The sequence below is a fragment of the Gymnogyps californianus genome, chromosome 5 (genome assembly GCF_018139145.2).
Source record: "Gymnogyps californianus isolate 813 chromosome 5, ASM1813914v2, whole genome shotgun sequence".
In the NCBI taxonomy this organism is placed as follows: domain Eukaryota; kingdom Metazoa; phylum Chordata; class Aves; order Accipitriformes; family Cathartidae; genus Gymnogyps; species Gymnogyps californianus.
Genome location: NC_059475.1, coordinates 59,044,497 through 59,062,809, shown reverse-complemented (window position 1 = coordinate 59,062,809; position 18,313 = coordinate 59,044,497). Strand labels below are relative to the sequence as shown.

The following is an 18,313-nucleotide window of genomic DNA, read 5'->3' as shown; positions in this document are numbered from 1 at the left end:
GCACAAGGGAAATTCCCAATCTCAAGCAGTACTTGCATAGCGGACTGAAACTTCCCAAGTGTGACCCTCGGCTGCATCAGCCGCCTGTATGCAGCACCATGCCGCTCAGTAGCAGTTGAGGCATTCAGGAGGGGGGAAATGAGAATCAGCTGTAATTACGGGCTATGTCCACTCCTTTGCTTTCAAGGAACTGAGGTGCTGCCAGAAATAACTTTTGGCTGTTCTTCAGATAACAGAAATTTGTAATTGGAAATAAAAGCTACTTTTAATTTCCCTGCATTTGGAGAAACCGCACTGTTCCTAACTGCTGCTGTTTCACATTCAGTAACGCACCTGAAAGAGACTGGCACCCAAAATATGGGAACTACTTCCCTATATATCGACAGAAAATAAGGTTTAAAAACCAATGTTTAAAATCACACATAGGTGGCACATTTTCTACCTAAAATTCAAAAGCAAGCTGCATTTTACTTTATTTTCAAGTAGTTCAAATTTTTGGACATTCAGGTACTCCAGTGGTTTTATTTAAAGAAGTTCTATTTCCAGCAAACAAGTCCTGGTTAGTAATGAACACTCAAGCTTTATTTTTTCCATAAAGCAATAGCACTGATATTGCTTCTGTGCTGATCTCCATTCTGGATCTAGCCATAACTCCACTTAAGACAAAAAAAAAGTTATTTCACCCATGACAGCTTGTGTATGAAACTAGTCTTAATCATGATACAGAAGGGGGGAGGGGGGAGGCAGGAGCAAGATGTTGGAATTCATTAAGTAGAAAGGTACACAAGATTTAAAATTTTCTGTTTCTACATAAAGAAATCTCTTGGCTAAAATGAGCAGCTTTTCATTGGATTATGAGACTTACCATATATAAGCAATATATTCCTCCATTTAATGGGGAAAAAAAAAAAAAGGGCTGTTAGAATCAAATGAGCCATTATCAGACTAATTAAACAGCAACAGCAAAAAAAAGCAGCCACCACCCAAAAAACCCCACAGCTTAAGAGAGCCTGAAAGGAATGAGAAGCACATGTTTTGTCAGTCCTGGAGTGAAGCTCAAAACAGGTGCTTCACAACACTAATCCCTTCTGAAAGCTGCAGTCCTTGGGGAATCCAGTGCTGAAGGCTATTGCTGGTGGCAGCTATCTCCTAACTACAAGATTACATTGTGGTTTTGAGGATAGAGAAACTAAGTAATGACACTTAACTGTCAAAGACTTAAGATCAGAGATTTTAAGGACTGACTGGTAATGAAGTAGAAAAAAGCCTGCTGTCATTTTATACTATTTGGCATAATTTTTACATACTAAACAACCTGAGGCACTGAAATTACTTCCAATAACATCTTTCCCAGGTGTACATCATAAGTCTAATGATGATAAAAGTAGATCAACAGTGAATAATCTGTGCACCTAATTATCTAATGATTTTTCAAAAGTGGGCCAACACCACCCTGCACCTAAGCTCCTGCTTTACAAAGAGTTCTATCAGAAGTCAACTATTTTCATAGAAGCCATATGAAATTTTTCAAAACCTTGAGAATATACTCGTAATATTATTTAAGAGAAATAAGGATTTTTAGACTATCTTAAAATGTTTAAAAATAGAAAGTGAAGGGTAAAAGTGATAACTGTATAAATACTTTAAAGGCAATGTACCATAAAGAGGAGAACAGGAACGCTTATACAGGAAATGACAAGTGAAACAAGCCAAAATAGGCTTGAGCTAATGAAATAAAAATTCCACCTGAAAATTAGGGAGAAAAATGACAAGGAGGATAATCAAATAGACAACGGAAGAAAAAAAAAAACCTGTCTTAACAAAGGAAGAGAGAAACCAAACAGATAAAGAACTCTCAGTAGGGCTTTTTGGCATATATACAGTTAATAAGAAGCAAAACTCATTTTTAAACACAAAGCACTTACTAGAAACCCAAGAGAAAAATCCTCAATTTCCTAGCTGTTACAGAGTACTTGAATCCATTCTCACAGTGTAAAAACAAGCCTACTATGCAACATCTTCAGTTGCATTTGAAAACTTTAAAATTGTTTTTAAATATATATATATATATATCAGTCTCTCTGAAAAAATGAAGCACTACTGTGGTGAGACCAGACTTCAGTTACATTACAGAACATAATTCAAGTGCATGGTGTAATTCAGAAGATTTATATTAAGATTTATATTGAAGAAACCCATGAACCACTGAATAAACTCTGCCACTTCGGACACTTGGTTGAAATAAGTATCAGCTAATCAAGCCTAACCATCTGCTATAAGCAGAAGTGCCATTTCCTGAAACACACCCAAACTCCACATACCAACCCGTAATTCTAGCCAGATACCGCTCATGAGTCTGAGTAACTTACCAATCAACGTTACCTGTCACACATCTACGATAAACATAATTCAAGGAACAATCAACCGCCAAAATGTAAAATAACTTGGTTACTTCCCCAGAACATATCACCCTGCTTCTTCCTCTCCTCACTCCCTGTACATATGCTAAACCCTGGGGGGTTACTGCTTGCTTTCTATTGGATGCTTCTCAACGACAAAATAGGTTAATTTAATGATGACATTTAGAATAATTATTAACAGATATCACAAGAATTCATTGAAGAATGCTGGGTCATGCGTTGCCTTAGAAAGAGCTGACACAATAGATTAGAAAGCATGAAGAAAAGCCCCCCACGGTTTTCTACGGTCAAACGTAAGTGTTTCACGCCCTAAAGCAACCTAACCCAAATACCCAGCCCCCAGGCAAAAACTCTGGTTAAGTCATAAGCACAACCGCATGCACTTTCCAGCTTGTCTGAAGCTAAAATTTATTTTTAAATTAACAAAAACTTCCATAACCTTTCGTTGATGACAACAGTGAATCAGCTTTCTAAATTCTCCACTCGTTTCAAAATTAGAAATAGGATGAGGAACAGGGTAAGTTTTTTGAAAAGTCTATTCATAGGAAGAGCTTTAACAGTGCGGGTAACTCTGAGCTGAGATGCAAACTAAGGTCCTGAATGGCTGATCAACAATTAAGATCATCCTGAATCGCCATACAGCATTACAACTTCTAGCAGTCATTACAAGATATGCAGAAGTATCACCAAATACCACCAGGACTTTTTTGTGGTTTTCTTGAGAGTAATTTCTTAATTTTTTTTCTAAATTTTAACAGACAGTAAGTCTCATCCCCTGTGTGTGGGTTTTTGTTTCGGTTTTTTGGTTTGGGGTTTTTTTGGGGGGTGGGGTTGGCGGTTTTTTGTATTCCCTGAAAAATCCTACTTTCCAATTCAGTGCATAGTTTTCCTCATCTTTTGGCATAAGCAACACTTCCTCAGTCCCATATGCCTGTGAAACTTAGACACCTCGTGTGATGTGACACAGGTAAAAGAAACGGTCAAGCACAATAGCAACGTTTTGGGAAGAGGAAAAAGAATTTTAGAGCCAGGTCAGTAACCTGCTTATCAGCCAATGCTGGCCATGTCAAACGCTAAAAGCAATTACCAGCAGTTCCCTGCTAGGAAATAAAAACTGCCTTTCAGGAAGGAAAGTTTTGACTCCAATATAGTAGAAAGCCAGTTATGCCCATTTCAAAATGTACTACTATGCGCTTTCAAAATAATCATATTTTAAGAATATTCAAGATATAATATACCTGCACATTTTGTCAGGAATGAAGTGCTTAATAATATTCCATTTAACTCAAAAATCATTCCTGCACAATCCAACATTATTTTACTCATATCATATTTGTCTGAAAACACGTACACTTCCTTCAAACAGATGTCTTCAGTCTCTGGTCAAACTAATCTTCAGTCTCACAAAGGAATTCCAGTAAGAACAGAAACTACCTATTAGCAACAATGTCCCTAACAGAGTATATTGCTTAGCTGCTAGAAAAGCCGACATTCTGCTGATAATTTGCACCAAATTTCCACCCCTCTCACACAGCAGAAAACGTGGAGAATTTCATTATGTAATACATTTAAATTGGAGCCTCCAACAAATCTGTAAGTTTACAGGGCACAAACAAGCTGCTTGGCTTTATTAGCTATGAATCCAAGACTGACCCACTACTCCATGTCCAGAAGCCCTGAACATGTTTAGACATTTCACTCCCAACACATTTCCCAAAATATTATTTTATTCACAATTTTATTTTTCAAGAGAAGATTTAGATGTGCAATGAAAGCAATTTATTTTAATTTCTTCCATTTAAAAATAAGCTCTAGGATTCTTTATCCCTTAAGCTACATTAATGAATGCTGAGTTTCCAATAAGAGGGAGTGAGAAAAGTTATGCAGTGAAGTATATGCTCAAAATTTTACTTTAGAGAGAATGTGTTTATTCTGATTCAAAGGTCAGTAAGATCTTAATTTCCTACTGGGACAAGAACACAGAAGCTTTTATAGCATGCAAATAACTTTAACAGACAGTCCTCAAAAAAAACCTGTGCATTAACTTTTTGACTTTAAGATACTTTATATAGAAGATTAGGTGTAACAGGAGCAAAAGATATAAAAATATTCTGGGAATAGGTTAGAAGAAAGATTCTAGTGTTAAGACTAGTTACAGTTTGTTTGGAAAATATTTTTGAAGAAATACTTATTACACCCCAAGGACAGACAAGACACTTTTTCCTTAAATTATCAAGCTTTGATCAATATTTTGTTCAAGTTTTCTTTCCAACATGGCTGAATGAACATAGGACACCTTTGAAACACCACTGACATTGTTATGCTTTCACTTTAAATACAAAAGCAATATGAGAATTTGGTTCTAGAGGCTGTGTGAAGCCACACAGCTGGTAGCTTTAATCCAAAAATGCAAATTAAAAACCTCCCATAAAACTCCTCAAAAATGAAAAAGTGTTTCAAACTAGCAGACTGCTACAAACAACAAGAAGAGTCCCAAATGAATGATTTTTTTACTTCATTTTTACATCTTTTACATTACACAAAGAAAAAATGATATGTGAAACAAAAAATAGTTACTTCATAAAATTCAGAGCATTATCAGTAACAAGAGCAATTATGAAAATTGACATAAAACTGTCACTTACACTACTAATAACAATCCAGAGTCAGATTCCACCCCTAATTTTAACTGCATTTGAAAAAGAAAACTTAATTGGCAAGTTATAGCAGAAATGGTACTGCACGATTTGTATGTGGATTAAGTTGAATTGATGTGGAGGTGCAGATGTGGCTTTAAGATATCACGCACTCAGAGGATCATTTAACTCAGTTCTGTCATTTGGGACACAAGCATGTGGGCAGAAGCCATGCACCGGCTCTGTCAGGCTGACAAGACTGTACTTTCACTGGTATAGGGTGCTTACCTCTGACAAAGGTTAGAACATAAAAGCCACCTCCACCAGGGGAACATCTTGTCTGCATATGATGTAAATATTCCTGTATCTATTAAATATTGCTGGTGCTCTCTTAACCTGCGTGGTTTACAATGCAGTTTCAGTAGCTAACGGTGTTTGATGGAGAAAATTAGCTGACTATGTAAGTTTAAATTAATTATTAAAAGCTTTGAACAGATATAGAAATAAAAATTTTCCTCAGAAACAGATTACACTGAATTTTAATCTTAAAACATATTTCATAGCAACAATCACAAAACAGAATATTTTTGATGAATAAAAATTGGAGAAAATACGCATTTATGCGGATATAATTTTGCTTCCTTGAAAGGGCATGCAAATTACATCATGAGTCAGTAAATGCAACTTAAAAATTCCAGCTGACCACCTTCCTCTAATTTCACGGAATTTTCAGCTCAACAGTAAGTCCCCTCCAGAGACGTTTTACAGTCATACCCTTAGAGATTTTAAGTGCAGTGTGAACACTTAACATCCTCATTGTTTCCAGCAGCAGAACTTATACATACACTCTTCATATGGGCAAAGGATCTATACAAAGGTAAAAACAATCCAACAAAGTGAAGTAAGCAGAATGACAGGGCACACAGAGGAAAAGCAGTAAGGAGGTAAAATATATCCTCCGATACAAAGTGATGCACAGTAAGCGAAGAGTTAATAAGCATGCCACCATGTTAAATGCACCAGGAGTGATAACTAAGCAATCTCCTTTAAATCTGCTCTTGGTCAAGTATTAAAAACACTCCCCAGGAGTTGTGTCAGTATATACCAGTAAAAAACCATCAGTCTATGTACTGTGGCTATGTCTGGATGTCCTTTGAAAAAAAATCTAGCAAAACCATACAAGAAGCAATACAATAACACAGTCATTTGTACCAATATCAGTCCTTTGACAATTCAGATTATTATCTAATACTAATAGATGAAACTCTTAAGTAAAGATTTCACAGTCTTACAGATACAAGAGGCCTAGGTTCATTAAGAATAGACCTGCTGCTTGTTCTTGAGGAAGATGGTCTTGTTTCTCCTTTTTGAGGCAACACTTTTAGAAAGGAACAGTGGGTGGGTTTCAAAGCTAACGATTCAGTGTACAACTGGTTAAGCAATGTTAAAGAGCAGCAGTGGCTGAGAACTTGCTATGAGGATATAGGAAGCTTTTGGCAAGATGGATGACTGAGCTCCAGGAGTCAGGCTGAGTACCAATGGAGTCTGGGTGGCTTGGCAGGAAGGCACAGTTATCAGCCCAAACATGCAGCTTGTTCTCACCCCTTCAGATTATCAAATTATAATTGGCTCATATGGGAGAAAAGGGAAGAACAAGTATTTTTATCTCATTTAAATCTCAGCTGAGGTTTATCCATTTGATCCAAAACCAACAACAACTATCACCTACAAGCAGGACAGAAGATGTGTGCTGGTGATGGGAAATCCCATTTATTGGATTAGCAGGGGCGAAAAAAGTTTTGAAGGTCTTTTGCACAGGAATATTTCCACAAAAGTAAAAACAAACCTGCAATTTTACAAGTAGCTGTAATTTTTTAATTTAAATTCACTGAAAGAATTAGCACAATTCATTACTGTGATGGAAGCATCTCTGAAGAAAATTATTAAGACGTCTATTCCATGTACCTTTCTTCTCAGGAAGATTTTACTCACTTCTTACAACAAAGAGTCACTGTACCTTAAATGTTTACTAAATTTAAATGTGTTGAAGGATTAAAGGAAATTAATATTTAAATAAACATACATGCTCAGACCAGTTAAATTCATCATCCTTAAAAATACCTACTTATGTGGAAAATGCAAGATGCGTGTGAAGGTGAAGATTATCATTACACAGAAAATACAGAAGGAATAAAACAGATTCATTTTCCACTGCAGTATACACTAACAGCAAAAACACAGTAGCATGAAAGGTGACTTTCTGAGATTCTTAGGTATGCTTTCATAATCAGTATAGGCCAGTTTCAGACTATAATAAAACATTAATACTCAAAAAAAGGCAAACTGAGCACATGGAAATTATGCTTGAAATTTATCGAGTTCTTAGAAAGTATTAGAAAGTTGGTAAATGACAATTATCCCTAGACTTTTAGACTTTTAACATAATGTTTTTATAATGCAGAAAGATTACCAGAAACATGTTGTAAAGATCTGTGGTAGAAATTACACTGTTCAACATTTTCATAAACACCACAGAAGATGAATAGCGAGGTCACACAGTTTGTTAATGCTGTATTCATTGTCAGTTTAAAGCTTGTTGAAAGAGCTACAGGAAAATCTCACGATACTGAGCAAATGAATTAAATCTATTAGATCTTCCCAAAAGCTGATAAATGTAGAGAAATGTGAGTGAAAGAGCTGACTATGTACATTTACGAGTTCTAGCTTATTCAGAAGATACTTTTATAGTTATGGATGTTCTGTAAAAAACACATACCTGCCACAATTTTTTTTACTAGTGCTAAGCTCCTAATAGAATATTAAGAAATGAACAAAACATCCTTTTTAGTGTGCCAATATTTTTAATACTGCATGTGGTTCCAGTCACCCATCTTTAACAGGTTGCAAAAACATGGTAAGAATAATTTAAAACACTAACACCAAAAATTGAGAGTTAACACAGAGGTAAAAGTACTACTAATAGGCATGCTGGCACCAAACATATTAAAAAGGCTGCCTTAGTAACCGAAGGGAAAGAAGAAAAAAGATCCTTTACAATAAGAATAATGCTCTTTGAATTTAAAAAAGTACATTAAAATTGATATTGTAATATTTTTAAGTGACAGTAAGGCCAGTCATTTTTTGGTCCCACATGCAACAAAGAATGACAGAATCATAGAATAATTTTCACCAGAAGGGACCATCTTTTCTGCTAGTCTAATCCCCCACTCAAAGCAGAGTGAGCTAGATAAACCTGGCTGCTCATGGCATTGTCCAGTCAAGCATCTCCAAGCACAGAGATTTCACAGCCCCTTTTGGAATCTTGCTGCAATGTTTAACCACTTTTATGGTGAAAATTTTTCTCCTTGTATACAATTGCAATCTCCTGTGTTGCAACTTGTATTGGTTACTTCTCACTCAAACACTGTGGACCTCTGAGAAGAGCCTGGCTCTGTCCTCTATACCCTCCCATCAGTTAGTTGAAGACAAGATCTCCCCTTAGCCTTTCATTCCTCAGGCCAAACAAACCCAGTTCTTTCAGCTTCCTTTTGTACATCATGAGATTAATGGCTACTGTTCTGCATGCTGAATTTGGTCTGTATTACTTCTGAAGTGTGAGCTTTGGCCTCTGTTTCCCATTTAATTACAAAATAGATTATTTTTTTTTTTAGCTCAGAAACAAATTCCTGCAAAGCAAGAGCCTTTGTGATTTTTAGCGAATATGGTTAGACAAAAGTATCTTCAGTCATTTATTTTTCAAGAAAAAGAAACACGTTAGGTTCTTTCTAAAACGAAAGAGCCGAGCTTTTCTCCTTTAAGAAATAAATTGCATACTTCAGGTTTAAATGCAATATGCAGCTCACTTAGAAGCTGTTTCCTATGTTTACACATTGTCAAAAGGGACTTGACCTTTCATAGCCAAGTATGAAAATATAAATTAAGTGGAAATGCACCTTGCAATAGCTGGACGGCACTTGGTTGTTTTAAGAACCTGACAGCAGTTCATGGTGATCAGGTAGCCTTTCTGCTCCAGATCAAAGGTGGTCCAAGCTCAGAGAAAACACCACGGACAGGTGCTTGATTGCTATATTAGTACCTAAGCCAACAGAACAATGATCTTTCACAATGCTTTGACAAGCATGCAAATTTCTATCTAAATACTCAGATATTTACATCACAAAAACATTACCACTGACATTTTTATCACTGTAGAAAAGCACTATGTGAAGACAGAATATGAATGACCTTCCAGGATCCCTTACTCATTAATACGTACAAGGAGCACATAGAAAGAATGGACCAAATTAACATCACTTACATTTTCTTTGAAAAAAGTCAAAGCATCTTTCACAAAATCTAAAGCCACTTAAATAGTGACGAATTCGAATCTCTCCAAAAAACCTTGCTGCTCTGGAAGGCAGAGGAGAAGGATGGACAATGAGATATCTGAAACAGGTTATGGCCTACAGGAAGCATCAGTTTGAGTTAACACAGTATCAGGGTGTTCTCACCCTCCTTCCCACACAACTTTCAGTACGTCTTGCAAAACATCTTGAAAATAATTTTTGAAAAGCATGAGCAGACATTACCAGTCCCAGCCATTCAGCCACTAAGCCACTAAAGTAACTTCTATATTCTGCTAATTCTACCATTGCAGATCAGAGCAGAGCTTTACCTATATTTTGTTCAAATATCTGTCTTGAGTTCATAAAAACACTGGCATTTGGGCTACTTCTACGTACTGATAAAACAGTGTTAAGAGATTTTTCTTAACAGCATTGAACTGTACTCCTAATGAAAAATGTCTGCCCCCCCAATGAATAAACATTTATGATCTGCCTACAGAATGAATTACAATTATTTTCTACCTGTAACTGCACTCTGTACTACAGCTATAGTTTTTAGCAAGACAATTCACAACAGTAAATATGAGCTGGTAACTCTGAAGTCTAGTGACAAATGCTTACTGTTTGTCCTAATCCATGCTGCTTTTATAGCTTTCTTTGCTTGAAGTGCTGAGATGGAAATCAAAAGGCCCTGATTCCTTCCCCCAGGCCTCATCTCATTTATGTGGATCCTCCTGTCAGGGCCTTGAGTGCACTTCCATCACCCTAGGGGTTTAGCTGCCAGAAGGGCCCCATAAGTAGAAAGATGCATTTTGAAAAACACCATCCAGTTCTGCTTTCTGCTTCCCTCCTTGTTGTAAAAAATCTTAAATTCATAATAGCTAATAACCCTCCTCTTTGTGCTGTCCTAATGTCATCTTCATACCTAGTGACCTGTCTATGCACGAAGATCCTAAAGGAGCACTCCATGCAGATATCCCATGCCCCGTTGCTTTGCCTACACCGTTTGTTTCACAGCCAGCTACAAGCTCAAGTCTCTATCCAGGATCACAAACCATAGTAGTTATTCCACGGCCTTAACAGCTGCTCAGACTGAAACTGTAATTTTCTTGGAAGCTTTGGATTGTTCCAATACAAGGTAAGTTTTCAGTTCACCATGATAATCAGTGACAAGCAGCTCAGCTGACTATTATGCACTATCTTTGTACTCTAGAAAGATCAATGCAGCAGTAGTGTAACTCGGATCTCCTGGAAAGCCTGTTGTGGGTGGAATGACCAAAGGCTCACTACCCCAGCAGGCCAAATACTCTCACTGAGCCAGTGCTTTCAGCACAAGCAAATAACATACAATAATGGCTCCACGCCACTTGCATTCAGCGTGGATTAGGTTCTTCTGGTGCTTGGTATTTTCCAACAATGGGTCCAAAGTCATCTTCCGTGGACCTGATTTCTACACATTGAACAACTGCCAACAGTCTACAGTTGTGACAAAGGGCATAGTCTCACTGTATCTGAATGAAGAAAGGAGAGCAGGCGTACTGACAGTGATCAGGGTCAGCCAACAGTCCAGTGGTTGCTGAGCAAGTCCACAGTGAAGAGGTACAACAAGCCAGGTAGTCAACACATCAGGATCCAGATCAGCGAGGTACGTGGCTGGACAACCACATAGCTGCAACCTAGCTGAGGCAACAACTAAGGCCAAGGGCCTGAGCTTAAAGACAACTCCTGAGTGGAAGGGGAACCCCGACAAGACTTCTCACAGCTCTTTCCACAGCAGTCTGACTCAAGATTACATGGCTGCACCATATCCAAGATGACCTTCAGCACTGGCAGCCAAATGAATTGCTGGAGGACGGGTATTTGGGGCCCTGACACCTCCTATCCTACAAATACCTACTGCTCCTCCTTATTGGTGATGGTGCAGATAGCAGTGTCAGCAACACCAGTCAATAAAATCCTGACACCCTTATTTCCTATTCACAAGACTCGTAACACCATTTTTAAAAACCACCTGCATCTATTTTTCCAACTGTGTTGTTTCGGCAAAGCTGTAAGTAGCCCAGACAATAAAGCTGTCTGCAGTGCAGGAGGGGCAGGAGGAAGGAGACCAAGCTCCCATCCCATGCCAGATCAGAAGACTTCCTCTTTATTCTGCAAACATTACATACTCTGTACAATCCACGTACAGAAAGTGCTTTAGAATTAACTTTAAAAGCAAGATTGCAATTTTTATTTTCAAAGAAGTCCTGATAGTGTAGTCTACAAGGCTTCACAAATTTTTTTAAAAATAAGGTTAAGGGCAAATATGGTAGCTACAATATAAGGGTAAAATAAAATACAATACACCATCTCAAAATTTTAGTTTAAAGTTTATATGAAATTGGTGATAAAGCAGTATCTTCTCTATTACAACAAACTAGATCTACCAGAAACAACTGAGGGGCTTGTGCCCCCCTCCCTTTTGACATTGAAGTTTCAGCTCTTACGGCTGCAAAGAGGAGTACTTCCACTGGAAATCTAGTCCTATACTGCAACAGATGATGTAAAAGGACAACTGTAAAAGCAGCATGGATTGGGACAAACAGTAAACGTGTCATTAGGCTTCAGAGTTACCAGTTAATTTTTACTGCTATTAATTTTGTATGTATTGTTCTGACAGGCTTCATTTTGGAGGCGGATCAGTACTGGTAACATCAGAGCAGCTAGTGAGATGAGGTACACACAAAAAAACCCAAAGCAACTTCTGTATACATGTATGTATGGAAGAGATGCTTTTCCTCTCCCAGTGTCAAGAAACTCCTCCGGGCTACAATACCAGAGACCCATCTTATTTCCTACCACCTGAAAAACGCGAAACAATCTCCCAGTTATTCCTTAATTGCTTACAAGAAAGTCCACTCTCATCACCCATTTAAAAAAAGAAAACAAAAAACAACAAACCAAACCGCAAAACCCCTTAACCTCTACGTTACTACTGTATTATCCAGCACACCAAAAATTTAGGTCTTAGGAAAGTAAATTTCAGAACAGTTTCTTAAAATCTGTTGTTTCCACAATTATGTATTTGATTGGCGCAACAACAGGGATAATAAATTCACTGACAAGAACCTTGTTATCGTATTGAGAGACAGGATTATTAAGGTTCATCATTACAACGTTTCATCATTCTGATTCCAACCTTGGCTCGTTTTCCTAACTTGCACCTTTAAAAGAGGGTGCTTCTCCCCTTCCAAAAGGCAGCATCTATCAGAGAATTAAGGTGATTTGCGCAGAGAGAAAAGCGAAGGCCTGTCTACAGGTCAGGCAGTTGCGTTTATATTCCCTTGACAACAAGCACAGTCCCTATTCTAACTCAAGGGAATTTTATCGCATTTCCTCCCCACTCACAGACCAAAATTAGAGTCTTCTAGAATACATTCAGTCCTACTTCAGACAGAGAAGGATATGGCTCTTTCAAAATGTAAAGAGAAATCGTGATTTCTTAATACATGAAGACCAGTGCTACTGCTTAAAGGAGCAGGCTTCTGAACAGTTTTTAAACTTTCAAAGCAAAATTTTTTCAGCGTATGGAATATTAATGAAAAAATACTCTTTGCAGTACTAACATCTCGCCTACACCAGTGAAAGCTGAGAAGCAAAGGCAATTAAGAACGGTATCAGCTGTGTTTCTTGCACATAAATGCCATTGTTCAAGGTGTGCCGATCCCAGCTAACACATGTTCTGCTTTCATAAAAAGTTCTAAACCAAAACCACCTTAAGGAAAACATTTAAAAAAAAAAAGCTTTGGTTGGTTAACAGCCAGCTAATACACAAAAAAACCCCCAAAGCAATGCAAAATTTTACTAACTGCAAAAATACAGAACAAGAGATACACACTCAGTATTATGCAGAAGTGTCATACCAACATGTATTTTCCCAATGAATTATATAAAATGTAGATTTGCAATGCACTAATTCTGTAAATCCAAAATAACATACTCTGTGAAGAAATTTAACATTCAGAACTGCACAAAGCGACAGGCACATCAGAGCTTGCTTGTTAAAGGCGAACCGCATCTCTTCTAGGAAATGCTTTCTGAATACATGAAGGATATTTTCATAATAAATGTCACATCTCTTCCCCCCCCGCCCCAACACTTCCAAGTCTTTTACGAGCTGCAGCGGGTTTTAAAGGAGCTCTGTCTGAACGATTCACACAAAAAAGGCTTTGAAGCACACCAGACGTTTGCCCTTATTCTATAGAAACTGTATAGCTAATACTTGGCTCTTCCCTTCCCCCGCTCAGTACCTTTCTGGGGTAGTGACTTCACATCCTTTGACATCAGCACAGATTGAAAGGGGGATGGGAGAGTTACGGCAGAAAGCAGTAAAACCTGCTTTTAGCTATGTATGCAATGCCTCTATGAATTCTTATATCTTCCCAAAACGCATTTAATAGTAAACGGGTTTCGATCTCCGCCGGTTTTGCTGCGGCTGTAACAAACCGAAAGGAACTGGGCTACAAAGGACTTCCTGCTCCCCTTATCCGAGCACCACAATAGCCATTTATTAGCTCGTCAGAGGGTCGCGATTCACTCTCACACGCACAATAACTCACCTCTAATATGCAAAAGGGCCACGGGCTGGAACGGCCCATTGGAATTGGCTGCGTCAACCACCATCCTGCTGCCAGCTCTGTTACATGTCAACATCTAGGCTCCAGCAGGCACGGCAATGTACTCCTTAAGGCAAGAAACCAGCCTCCATTTTAGTTTAAAAAAAAAGACAGAAACTGAAGCGCTCTGCAGCTGGAGGGAACTGGCTAGTTAGTGATGTCAGCGGGCGGGAGGAGCCCCATTGGCTAACGGCAGCAACTTAAAATGACACTGAGGAGGCCGCAAACGAGCGGAGGCTGGTGCGGGGCTGTCACCGCGCCCTGCCCGCGCCTCCCGCGGCGCCGGGCCCGGCCCCCGCAGACGCGGAGCTTGGCAAACCCCAGCCTGAGCGGGCGACGGGTCTTTGGCCTTTGTTTTTTTAAACCAGGATGATCTTATTGCTGCTCTATTATTTCCCCCCCCAGATAATATTCAGTGTGCACCTGCTAGAAAGAGCACATGCATTTTTTTTTCCCCCTCTTTCCTGAAAAAGGCAAAAGCTTAATCTTTCCTTCAGTAAGGTTGCCAAGAATTACCAAACAGGAGTTCAACTTAACCGTGGAAAAACACAGCACTGAGGGCAACATCTACAACTTTAGCTTTCAAGAGCCATATTAAAAAGTAGTTCACAGTAAGACACAGGTCCTTGCATTATTATTATCAGTGATTTATAAATACAAAACCTCATAAGCATTCCCATTCAGTGTTTTATGACTGGTTGCTAATATCTATGTTATGAATAAAAAATATACATATGACATTCAGGAGATGAAAACCTCATGTTTCATGCTTATCTGAATATTTCTTTCAATCTAGAAATGGACCTATCAAGTTTAACTTAACATTGTTAAACTTGGATATTGCAAAAGTCAGGTTTTCCTTTCTAGAAAGTTCAGTAATTATAAGTAACTTTAGTTTTTAATAATTAAAAAAAAGTATTGCAGCACTAAGAACCAATATATAGGCATATGAAAACAGTTTTGCCACATAATCCCAGAAATACAAAGAAAGCACAGCATAACAATTTCTAAACTCTTTAGTTAAATTACTTAAGGTATTTGGAACAAAAGCGTAAGCAACCTTTTCTTCATCATATGAGACTCGCACATTTACTTTTACAATGAGCTATTTGAAGGACCATTTTGGCTCCTAGGTCTGCACCTCTGGGAGGGATGTTCAGAGAAACAGGCAATGTTATACTTGTACCATCTTCAAACCTGTTCTTCTCCCCAAATACTCTTTGCACCAGTATGTCACCTTTAAATAGATTACTTGATCTATGATACTGTCCTAACTTTATATCTGCTCAAAAAAGGAGTACATCACAAAAAGAGGAAGAGACTTTTCAATTAGGTAATTTGCTGATGAAAATTTGGAACAAAAACAAATTATAGGGCATATGCATACCTGGTTAGAATATATCGCACTACAATAATACACTGTCAAAGCTGAGTTAGAGCTGTACTGAATATTATTGAAATAGATGAAGGGAAAAGACTAACTGGGACATAAAAAAAGAGGAATATTACCCATAAGACATGAAGAAATCAATTGGATTTACTGATTGCTGACAAGGCCCGATTTGAAGTAGTACCTCCTGGATGTCACAGTTGAAGAAGGATGTAAACCGGACGAGAAAGCCCAAAGACAACCAATCTAGAAAATATTACTTAGTTAAAAAAAAAATAAAGCTGCTCTGTTTGGTGTGGTGTGGGTTGGTTTTTTTTGGTTGGTTGGTTTGGGGTTGTTTCTTTTTTTGATAGAAAGGACTAGACTAAGAATATCCAAGTACTTTAAAGAGTAATTATGGAGATGGAGGGAATTAGTTTTTCTACATTGACTGTGGACAGTAAATTCCTCCTACATCAAGGAAGATTAGGTTAGATATTAAATGAAATCCTCTCACAATAAGCATAGTGAAACAAAATAAGAGACTGCAAACTTTCTAATAATTTAAAAAATAGCCAAACTTAATGAGTGATATAAATTTAGTTGATCCTGCTTTTGAGAACATCAAAATGGACTACCTGAATTTCTGATGCCTTTTTAAACCTTTTCCCTAAGACTACAGAGATTCAAATCATTTGTCCTTCCCGTCTAGGCAAAAACGGGAGGTGTAGTCTCAAAAATGTCAGATTTTTATATCCGTATATCCCCTGGGTATACCTTAGATGTGGAGTTTTAGTCTTATAAAACAAAAAGCTACCACAGAGAGATGCTTTTAACAAAACTAGATTTAAAAACAAAAACAAGACTGACCTCAAAGTTTTCTACAAGATCTTGATGGATGAAGGAGAAAACTGAAGAACAACTCAGGATCATTTTTTGCAGTATTTTCATATGCAGAATTTTGTAAGCAAATTCTGTCTTTTCCCCATCTAAAGTACAATTAGACTGTTCTATAGCGATAAGCTGTGGTATGAAGCAGCAAAAATTAGGTTTAAAATTCCAGTTTATCTGGTAACCACATCTTTAAGAGGCAGCTGCTCTACTTCTCCTCCTCTCTACTCATGTCTTTGCTTCAATGGCCAACTGCTGCTTCTGTCTCTTTGAAACTCCCTGCAAAGATTAAAATGGATATGAAGACCGCTGGTCCAACAGCACACAACTTAACCACTGTACTGGAACACAACAGAGCAAAAGGGGAACGTTACTTTTGTTACAGTGCCATTTCCTATTTTATACATAAGCATGGCTTGAATAGTTGGAGGTTCATTAGCAAATTTTAGGTAATGGTTTAAGAGTCAACCCCCTGCATTGTTCTTCACTAAAGAGAGTAAATGTGACAGTTGCAGCGCTAGCAGTAGTATTGGCAGAACACTAAGTCACATTCAAGTAAGTTTTCTCTTCGAAGATACACATACCCTGTTCACATTTCTTCTTCTTTGCAGGACTGTGTTACATCTGAGGCCAGTACTTAGTAAACTACCATGAAACTGGTTCAAACAGCCATAATTCATTGTATTTCTGGTGTGCTTCTGACAGGACGCTAGTGGAGCTGAAGAACTTCAGTGTTTGTAAGACCTTTTGCTCGTTAACAAAATCTGGTATCTTCTTACAAGTTGTCCAGATTGAGAGGTACATTCTGCTCAGGAGGTTTGTATACCCTCCCTTTGTTTCAGCCTTCAAATATTTGATTTGCCACCAAGAGAAAATATTTACTTAAGTTGAATTATTTTGAGCAACTTCATTTGGGAAAAAAATTGCAAAGAAAATTGAGTTAGGAATTGACTTACTAATGGGGAGGAAAAGAATATGAGTGCAAGTGGAATGGAGCTAATGAATATCAATGGGAGGAGAAAGAGCTTACTTGAACAAATTTATGAAGACACTTCTATTGCAAGAGAATCAAAAACTGTATTAACTTCGGCTACCCATTTTTAGAATTAAATGAATGAAAAAGCATATTGACAGTATAGCAAAACTGTAGCTATTACAGGTTTCCTCTGAACCCTGCTCATCACTTCTAAATTCCTGATGATGGGAATGAAGGAAAATCCTCCTATAAAGTACTCAGGATATAATTAAATGTGTTACATTTAGGGTCCAGGGTTACTATAGCTGGTAAATGCTCTTTACACTGGGAGGCTATGTAGTATTTCTTTCAAAACAAATACGGCATTTGGGTTGCGATTTAAAAAAACAACACCCCCCCGGAAAAACAAATTCACCTGCCCAAAGGTTGCCTTTATTTCCATCCTGAACTAGCTACTATTCTAACTGATAGTGACAGAAGCAACAACATATAAGATAATTAAAATTGGATGAACTTCTATTTACATGAAGACACCTTGGACAAAGTTGGTTACCTCTCAGACTATATGAGGAGTTTTCATTTTTGGATTGGGGGAGGACGGGGCTATTTAGTCTGAACTCTAAGGTAACTAAAAGGCATAATTCCACAACTGCTGAAGTTGCTATTCCTCAGCAACCTAAGCCGGCCGAGTTGCAGACTGCTTCAGTCCCCTTCCTGCATTCCTCTCTGCTTTATTTTGCTCTCATCTACTTCAGTGGTCATCAGACTCACAGCTGAGTTGGTTTAGTCCACTAATTCATCAGAAAGCTACTTTATTGTCAGGTTGGTTTTCTGTTAACTTAGACTGTGTTCCATGGTAGCCTAAGCTGAGCTAAGTCTATACGAGCTACTGCTGCAATCCCACCTCTTCTGAGGCACACGTGCGCAACCATTTGAAATCGCTGTACGAGGGCTTGTGCAGCTGCATGGTTGAACCAGATTAGGAAACTGAGCAGAGTTAAAATGAGAAGGAAAAGGGTG

General features: G+C 38.0%; 1 protein-coding gene across 4 annotated transcripts in view; it reads right to left on the bottom strand.

The window, feature by feature from the left end:
* Positions 1–18,313, bottom strand: part of PPP2R5C (protein phosphatase 2 regulatory subunit B'gamma) — an 84,966-nt gene that overhangs the window by 40,814 nt on the left and 25,839 nt on the right. For 2 of the 4 annotated variants that reach the window (XM_050897744.1, XM_050897747.1), the window contains exon 1: positions 14,001–14,119. The exons of the other annotated variants lie outside the window; for them this stretch is intronic. In XM_050897744.1, coding sequence (XP_050753701.1) covers positions 14,001–14,094 — 94 coding nt within the window. In that variant the 5' untranslated portion in view covers positions 14,095–14,119. Of the gene's footprint in view, positions 1–14,000; positions 14,120–18,313 lie in introns of those variants that run through there. 4 annotated transcript variants of the gene reach the window in all.